We start from the raw sequence: 9,085 nt of genomic DNA on the forward strand, positions 1-9,085 counted from the left end.
TCTATTTTAAGTCTTCAATCCAATTTTGACAGTTCTTAAATAAAAAATGACTAACGTTACTTTTATAAAGTTACAAAGTTCAGTCTCACTTTTATTTTAAGAAATTTTTTGATTACGCTGTAACAAAACTACAAAACGGAACGAGCATGGAACCAATAATCATTAACGTTAACTGCAGCCCGGTCAGAATTGATCGGAGCACAGCACACCCAGCATGAGGGCTTAGCTGGCCAGGCAGGTAGTCGAAGTTGGCAGAGACAACGGACGAAGCAAAGTGGGTGTGAAACAACGGCCGAGCGTGTACTAAGAAAAACGAAACCCAATGTTACTTGCATACAGTGGGTAAGTGCAAGTTTAATTATAGATGGTTAGAGAACAGTGAATTCAGTGCGTGGTTGAAGGCTGCTGAAAACCAATTTCAAGCCCGCTGCAACTTATATAAAAGAACTTTGCAACTTGGGACGTTGGGTATAAAATCATTACAATCGCATGCAAAGTCAGAGAAACACAAAGCGGCCATTAAAGCGCAGCAGCAAACGCCCGCTATCAACCAATATTGTGCATCAGGAGCGGGAGCTTCAAAATCCGACCCCACCACGACGCATTCTGCAACTCCTCCAGTTAGCGACCTTCGGACAGCATTTGGATATACGCCAACATTGAAAGCGGAGGCGCTATGGATATTACACACGGTGACTAAACGTCAGTCATATAACAGCAACGATGGCATCGGTGAGCTGTTTACAACCATGTTCCCTGACTCTGACATCTCTAAAACCTTTACCTGTGGAAAGGACAAGACGGTGTACATCACGCGATTTGGACTGGCAGACTTCATTAAGAGAGACCTGATCTCCAGAGTTAAGGGCCCATTCGTGCTGATGTTTGGCGAAAGTCTAAATCACACCAGCAAAACCAAGTAGTTGGACCTGCAAGTACGGTTCTGGGAAGGCAGAACATACTGAAACATGTCAAAGTAAGTAAATGTTTCATTAGCAAGCATTACATAATTTTACTGTCACATCAATTGTTCTTTTTTTATTAGCAATGCTATGGCAAAGTGTAGTGATTTATCCTGTTGCATGTAGTTCACTTGTTTGTCTAATTTTGTTATTGTTTTAGTCATCCCTTAAGTCAGTGGTTCAGAAAAGGGGAATACATTCTTTTCACTATAATTCCATCCATAAAAACAAAACTCTTATCAGATGAGGACAAATTATTATTAAATGGGTTCTGTTGTCTAATTTGTCAGTTTAGGGGTCTAGTAAAGGGCAAAGTTTGACAACCACTGCCTAAAGTGCAATACTAACTAGATATAAAATTATAAAGAACGGAGTAAGACTCAGACACTTACTTGAACTTGACCCAGAAAAATGTAAAGGTTTTTTTTTCTTTTTAAAAAAAATTATTCATTAATTCTTCGCAGGAGTGTGTGAACCAATTTAACCTGAGGAACCTGGTGTCAGTCTCAATGGATGGGCCCAACGTAAACTTCAAGTTTTTGGAACACTTCCAGCAGGAATATGCTGAAGAGTATGGAGGTGCTCAGTTTGTTGCTGTGGGGAGCTTTGGCCTTCACACATTACACAACGCTTTCAAAAGTGGCTTCTCCATGTGGCAGGTGGACAAACTTTAAAAGCCATACACACACTGTTTCACAATGTACCTGCTAGAAGAGAAGACAACAGTGCTATCATCAGTACCACCGTCTTCCCTTTATCCTTCTGTGGTCACCGGTGGATAGAGAACTTGCCTGTGGTAGAAAGGGCTCTTGCAGTCTGGCTCCCACTTCAGCAGTATATGAATGCAGTGAGAAGAAAACAAATCCCAAACCCTGGAACAGCATCCTTTGACACAATAGAAGCAGCCCTGAAGGATCCACTCATCTTGGCAAAACTACATTTCTACATGACTGTCGCCAGGACCTTCAATCCCTTTTTGAAGAAGTATCAAACAGACGAGCCAACGATGCCTTTCGTCAGCAAGGACTTGGCTGAGTTGAGCAAGGTAATGATTGTGGAAAGCACTACACATTATCATCTCAAAGCTCTTGACACTGATTAGGCCTAATTCATCTGTACACTGTGTTACTAAAGAATAGTTACATTCCTCACATTTAGTTCATACATTATAATTATTATGCACCTGTATAGAGGGGACTTATATTTACTTTTTGAGTTTGTCTTTTGACAGGGTCTTCTTAGACGCTTTATCAAGAGAGAGGTCCTCCAGGATATCACTACAGTGCAGCTAACCAAACTTGATGTAGCTGACAAGAAGAACTGGCTCCAACCAAAGGACATTGACATCGGCTTTGGGTGCTGAGTCTGCCCTCAAGGTAGTGTGGTAATTTAGAAAGATCATTTTATCATTTATGTTCAGGATGCATGTAGCATATATCATGTTATTGTACTTATTGTATTGTATTTACACACATTCCCCTTTTCAGAGCAGCAAATGTTCAGAGCTCAGAGTCCTTGAGTTTAAAATGGACTGCATACAGGCACTATGTAACATCATCAGAAAAGTGCAGGAGAAGAGCCCCCTCAAATATCCAACGGTTATGCAGATGGCTTGTCTGGACCCCTCTGTCATGTACAGAGACCCAGACAGATGCAAGAGGCAGATGGAGTGTCTTGTTCAGAAATTTCTGCAGGACAAACAGCTGACAGGAGGTGTTTCTGCTGGTAGGAATAGTTCTGGAATAGGCTTCGAACAAAAGTAAGAGGTCCACATTCAGAAATATTCTTTATATTTATTTGACCTGTTAGTGTAGTGCTGTAAAAAAAAAAAGTCAGTGTTTCAGCCAGACATTTTTTTGCTCAACCTTTATAAATAGACAATTACTAATGGGCTTATCACAGAAATAAACATTTCAAATAATCATTTGTAGCACTTCTCTACAGGTTTCTCCATTTTACCTGTTTTGTGTGCACCTTTTCTTATGAGTGTGTATCTCTTACTTGGTTGTTTTCTGTTCTGGTGGTCCTGCGCCTGTTCTGTGTGCAGTGGCTCATTTGTATTGGAATAGGCTTTGAAATTGTACATCTTTGTGAACAAATGTAGTTAGAGCAGTGACGTTGTTCACCACCGTTACAGGTTGATAATGATTAATCTATGTACTTTCTCTTCACTTTTTCCTTTTTCATCTGTTTTGTAATAGGTGATGACATACTGGTACCGATTTTCAAGAACAAGGGCAATGTGCAGAGCTGTAACAACTACAGAGGTATAAAGTTGATCAGCCACAGCATGAAGATTTGGGAAAGAGGAATAGAAGCTAGGTTAAGAGGAGAGGTGATGATCAGCGAGCAGCAGTATGGGTTCATGCCACGAAAGAGCACCACAGATGCGATGTTTGCTTTGAGAATGTTGATTGAGAAGTATAGAGAAGGCCAGAAAGAGTTGCATTGTGTCTTTGTAGATTTAGAGAAAGCTTATGACAGAGTGCCGAGAGAGGAGGTGTGGTATTGTATGAGGAAGTCAGGAGTTGCAGAGAAGTATGTAGGAGTGGTGCAGGATATGTATGAGGGCAGTGTGACAGTGGTGAGGTGTGCGGTTGGAATGACAGATGGGTTCAAGGTGGAGGTGGGATTACATCAAGGATCAGCTCTGAGCCCTTTCTTGTTTGCAATGGTGATGGACAGGTTGACGGACAAGATCAGGCAGGAGTCTCCATGGACGATGATGTTCGCGGATGACATTGTGATCTGTAGTGAGAGTAGGGTGCAGGTTGAGGAGAGCCTGGAGAGGTGGAGGTATGCACTGGAGAGAAGAGGAATGAAAGTCAGTAGGAGCAAGACAGAATACCTATGCGTGAATGAGAGAGAGGACAGTGGAATGGTCAGGATGCAAGGAGTGGAGATGACAAAGGCATTTGAGTTTAAATACTTGGGGTCAACTGTCCAAAGTAACGGGGAGTGCAGTAGAGAGGTGAAAAAGAGAGTGCAGGCAGGTTGGAGTGGGTGGAGAAGTGTGTCAGGAGTGATTTGCGACAGAAGGGTACCAGCAAGAGTTAAAGGGAAAGTTTACAAGATGGTTGTGAGACCAGCTATGTTATATGGTTTGGAGACAGTGGCACTGACGAAAAGACAGGAGGCGGAGCTGGAGGTGGCAGAGCTGAAGATGCTAAGATTTTCACTGGGAGTAACGAAGAAGGACAGGATTAGGAACGATTATATTAGAGGGACCGCTCAGGTTGGACAGTTTGGAGACAAAGCAAGAGAGGCAAGATTGAGATGGCTTGGACATGTGTGGAGGAGAGAGGCTGAGTATATTGGGAGAAGGATGCAGAATATGGAGCTGCCAGGGAAGAGGAGAAGAGGAAGGCCAAAGAGGAGGTTTATGGATGTGGTGAGGGAAGACATGCAGGTGGCAGGTGTGACAGAGGAAGACGCAGAAGACAGGAAGAAATGGAAACGGATGATCCGCTGTGGCGACCCGTAACGGGAGCAGCCGAAAGTAGTAGTAGTAGTAGTAGTTTGTAATAGGTGATGTCATTCTTCAACAATTTGAAGCCTTCCTGTCCCTTGAGAGCAGAAACGAGGAGTTCTTCTTCCCACCTATGCAAAAGAGACTGGACATCTTCCTGTGCGGCTTCTTTAGCAAGCTCTATCCTGAGCTTTGGGATTTTTGCCAGAAGCTGCTCATTTTGTCCCACGGACAGGCCTCTGTGGAAAGAGGCTTTTCTGTCAACAAAGAAGTTGAGACTGTCAACATGCAGGAGGACACGATGGTTGCACACAGACTGGTGTGTGACTTTGTCAGTCAATATGGAGGGGTTACCAAAGTTCCTCTCACAAAAGAACTCTTGACATCAGCAGGATCAGCCAGGTCCAGGTATCGTATACACCTAGATCAAGAGAGAAGGAAGCAAGAGTCCGATGCAAAGGCCCAGAAAAGAAAGGCTGCAGAGGATTACCTGGAAGAACTAAAGAAAAAAAGGAAAACCCTCCAAGAAGTTTCTGAAAGTCTGGCTAGAGATGCAGACATGTTTGCAGAACAGGCTGAAGGCAAGACTGGAAGTCAGATGGCCCAGCTCATAATAAAGTCAAATGCTCTGAGGAGGGGCTGCAAGGGAAAATTAGTTGAGCTCAAGAACATTGTGGAGGAGATTGAGGTCAAGAGAGAGGAGCTCAGATCAACGTAGCCTAGTCCTTGTGTGCGCACACAGACACACACAGACTCAGACACACACGTAGTGTAGGCATTAGCTGTATAGTTTGTATTAAGAGTTGTTGGTTATGAGTTAAGAATACAAAACCAACAGGAATTCATTGTTATCCAGAGTACTACAGGATAAGGTACATTTTTTGCATCATTCTGTATGATTTCAGGGAGCATGGTTGTAAACAGCCCTTTGTCTTCATTTGTAAAATTACACTTGAGCTCTGTATAATCATTAATAAATATATTTTGCAAGTAATTCTGGGACTCCTTCATATTTTCCTTTATATCCTTCATACTTTTTTTGCCAGTATGGATGTGAAATGGGTCTTAAATTGCATTCATGGTGGTCTTAAAAAAGTCTTAAATTTAACTTGTAACCTGCAGATACCCTGTACATGCATTTGTTTCATTCAGACTTGATTACTAGAGTGTTCTGTTTTCAGGTCTGCCACATGCTAGTACTAAAAGTCTTCAGATGGTTCAGAATGCTGCAGGTAGAATCCTAATTAAATCTAGGAAATTTGAACATATTACACCAATTCTTGCCTCCTTCATTGGCTTCCTATCCATGTTAGATCAGATTACAAGGTGCTTTTGCTGACTCATAAAATCCTAAATGGGCTTGCCTCATCTTACCTGTCTGATCTCCTTAAACAGTACATTCCATCTTGAGCTCTTCACTCAAAATACAGGGCTCCTGTGTGTACCCAAAGTTAAAAAGATGTCAGCTGTTGGCAGGGCCTTTTCCTATCAGGCCTTGTTCTTGTGGAATAACCTGCCTGCTACAATCAGAGTCTGTTGAGTCCTTTAAATCCAAACTTAACACATGTAGCGGACTATATGAGCACAATACACCAAAATTGGTAGACATGGGCCCTTTAAGAGAGTGCCCGGGTTGAGAAGGGGGAGCAAGGACAAGGATGGTTGAAGCAGCACCGCGTTGTAAACAGGGTGATTTTGTATGGAAGAATAAATGACACACGCGTTTATGTAATCATTGAGATAAATTTTCCGTCTCTACTTTCCTGCAATTTCCAGATTGATGACCCTGACGTGATCTGAACACCTCCTCACCACGGTGGATAGGACCACTTGATGGCCAGAAGCCATCCCACTGTCATTAATGACGTCCACCGACATAGCCCCGGCGTTGATCGGGACCCGTGTCGCCCGGTTTGGCACCCCATCTGACATCTCCTCAGACCGGGGCTCACGGTTTGCATCAGAGTTCTGGAACGCGGTCGCAGAGAGCATAGGGGTGAAGTGCCACTGCACCACCGCATACCACCCGCAGGCCAATGGGGTGTGCGAGTGGTTTCATCGCTCTATAAAGGCCGTTCTGTGGGCCAGCCTCAAGGAGAGCAGCTGGGTCGACAGGCTCCCATGGTCATGCTGGGCCTCAGGACCACCCCTAAGGAGAACCTCCAGTCCTCATCCACTGAAGTGGTTTATGGACAGCCGCTGCAGGTCCCAGGGGATTTCGTCCCCAACACCACATCTCCCTGGTCTGCAGCCCATCAATGGACCACGCTCCTGGATAACGCCAGAGCTTTTGCACCAGTCCCCACTTCGCAACATGGCCTCCCACAATCTCACATCCCCGCAAGTCTGCAGTTGGCAGAATATGTTTCCATCCACCATCACGCCCACCGTGGACCCCTACAACCTCCCTACGACAGGCCGTTCCACGTCCTGGAGACCGGAAACAAGCACTTTGTTGTGGAAGTTGACAACAAGCCAGAGCACATTTCAGCAGATCGCCTCAAACCAGCTCACCTGGACTTGGATCGATCTGTTGGAGTTGCCCAGCCCCCACGGCGAGGGCGCCCTCCTACCCTGCCCCCACCCCCCAACAAGGCCCCTAAGGTTGCCCCACCACCCGCCCTACCCCCATGCTGCCACAGGGTCCTTAAGGCCCCTCTTGTAGGCACCCCGGCCTCTGCACCTGTTCGGTGAAGCCGTTGCGACTGAGCCATCCGCCCCCCTCCACGTTGACTTTATTTATTATGGTGAATTCTGGGGGGATGTATGTAGCAGATTATATGGGCACAGTTCACTATAATTGGTAGAAACGGGCCCTTTAAGAGAGGGTTTCCGGGTTGAGAGGGGGGAGCGAGGACGTGGATGGTTGGAGTAGCACCATGTTGTAGAGATGGTGATTTTGTATTGAAGAATAAATGACACGCGTTCATATAGTCAATGAGAGAAATTGTCCGTCTCCACTTTTCTGCAATTTCCACACACTCATCTTCTTGCCTTAACCTACAATTAGTTGCCTTTAAATGGAACACTTCACAACCTGTACTCTATGGCGGGTTGGTTTCTGTCTCAATGAATTTACCAAGCACTGTTCTTTTTTTTTTTTAATTGCCCCCCCCCCCCCCACCTTTTCTCCCCAATTGTACTTGGCCAATTATCCCACTTTTCCAAGCTGTCCAGGTTGCTGCCTCACCCCCTCTACTGATCTGGGGAAGGCTGCAGACTGCCACATCCCTCTTCCGATACATGTGGAGTCGCCAGCCGCTTCTTTTCACCTGGCAGTGAGGAGTTTCACCAGGGGGATGTAGTGCGTGGGAGGATCATGGTTGCTACATTACCAATTACATTACCAATGTCGCGAATTCAGCGGCAGCAGCGAATTGAATCTGAATAGCCCAGACCACAGGCGACTGCACTAACCAGTCAATTAAAGGGTCCGACCCGTTAGCCAAGGGCTAGCGAGTCTAGTCATCTGTTATCATTACACTACCACCCTCCTTCGGGAAGCGCGTCCCCATGCTTCAGCATATCAGTTCCCTCATGCCTCTGGGCGCACATGCTTCCGATGGCCACAATCCCAATTCTGACACCAATGTAGAGAATTCAGGGGCAGCCGGAAATCCGTTGCAGCCAGGAATCGAACCTGGGTAGCGCAGACCACGGGCGACTGCGCTAACCAGTCAACTTATGACCCTTCGGGGTCCCTGTGTGTGGGCCCTAAACTGTTGCAGGTCCCAATGCAACTGTATTACCTGCATATTTCGCCGCTGCACGTGCGTGCACACACAGACATTTTTCTATCCTTGTGGGGTCCCTTCACTGACATCCTTTCCCTAACTCTTTACCCTAACCTTAACCACACACTGTACATGCCTAACCTTAACCATTACCCTAACCCTAATTCTAACCTTAACTCTAAAACCAAGCCCTTACCCTAAAATAGACCCTTTTTCTTGTGGGGCCCAATAAAATGGCCCCACAAGGTCGGCGGTTTCTGGTTTTTCTATTCTAAAGGGGCTATTTGGGCCCCATTGGGTAAGAAAAACGAGTATACACACACACACACACACACACACACACACACACTCAAAATGCGTTCACAATGTGTCACTTCGCTTGATTTTATGTTTTTTCTTGTGTAGAAAGGAGAGTGTGAGCTGGTGTTTGATGCTGCCATGTTTGAATATCTTCCTGAAATTTGCTATCGCAGCTTTGTACTTGCAGTGTTGTTATATACAACATGTGAATAGTCATTTTACGGTAATCCATGTGTAGCCGGGTGGTAAATCTGTTAAATATGTTAAATGATTTTCCACTTAAATTTAGTATAGTTTAACTGTTAATATATGTAATCGTTACACTGTCAAGCCTTGTAAAATGTCATTTGATGTATTTAAATTGTGAAGCAGATTGTGAGTGTATTTTTATAGTTTTTTGTTGTCATTGCATGTTTTGACCAATAAGTGGCAGTGTTGCGGACTTTTATTGTAACTCCGTGCAAGTTATCCTAGTGCATCTTGGGTACTCTTTCTTTTTCTTGTGTGAACCACCTGGAGATTGCGGTGTGACGGTGCGCTGACTCCGTAGTAAGTAGGTGTAAATATCTTGTGAAATATACCTGTAACATTATTCCAAACAATATTATATGTCGGTAATT

General features: G+C 44.7%; 1 protein-coding gene across 2 annotated transcripts; it reads left to right on the forward strand.

Moving 5' to 3' along the window:
• Positions 1–293: 293 nt before the first annotated feature.
• On the forward strand, positions 294–7,592 carry LOC130113368 (uncharacterized). Of its 2 annotated transcripts, none has more exons than XM_056280954.1 (2): positions 294–342; positions 6,208–7,592. In XM_056280954.1, the coding sequence occupies exon 2, from the start codon at positions 6,293–6,295 to the stop codon at positions 7,094–7,096; it is 804 nt and encodes a 267-aa protein (XP_056136929.1). In that variant the 5' UTR covers positions 294–342; positions 6,208–6,292; the 3' UTR covers positions 7,097–7,592. The 2 variants fall into 2 exon arrangements, with proteins under 2 accessions (XP_056136929.1, XP_056136930.1); XM_056280955.1 differs by lacking the exon at positions 294–342 and adding an exon at positions 3,163–3,229.
• The last annotated feature ends 1,493 nt before the right edge of the window (positions 7,593–9,085 follow it).

The sequence above is a fragment of the Lampris incognitus genome, chromosome 5, assembly GCF_029633865.1.
Source record: "Lampris incognitus isolate fLamInc1 chromosome 5, fLamInc1.hap2, whole genome shotgun sequence".
NCBI classification, from domain to species: domain Eukaryota; kingdom Metazoa; phylum Chordata; class Actinopteri; order Lampriformes; family Lampridae; genus Lampris; species Lampris incognitus.

Excerpts from the sequence above, each read along its gene's own strand:
- LOC130113368 (XM_056280954.1), top strand. The coding sequence starts at position 6,293 with ATGACGTCCACCGACATAGCCCCGGCGTTGATCGGGACCCGTGTCGCC.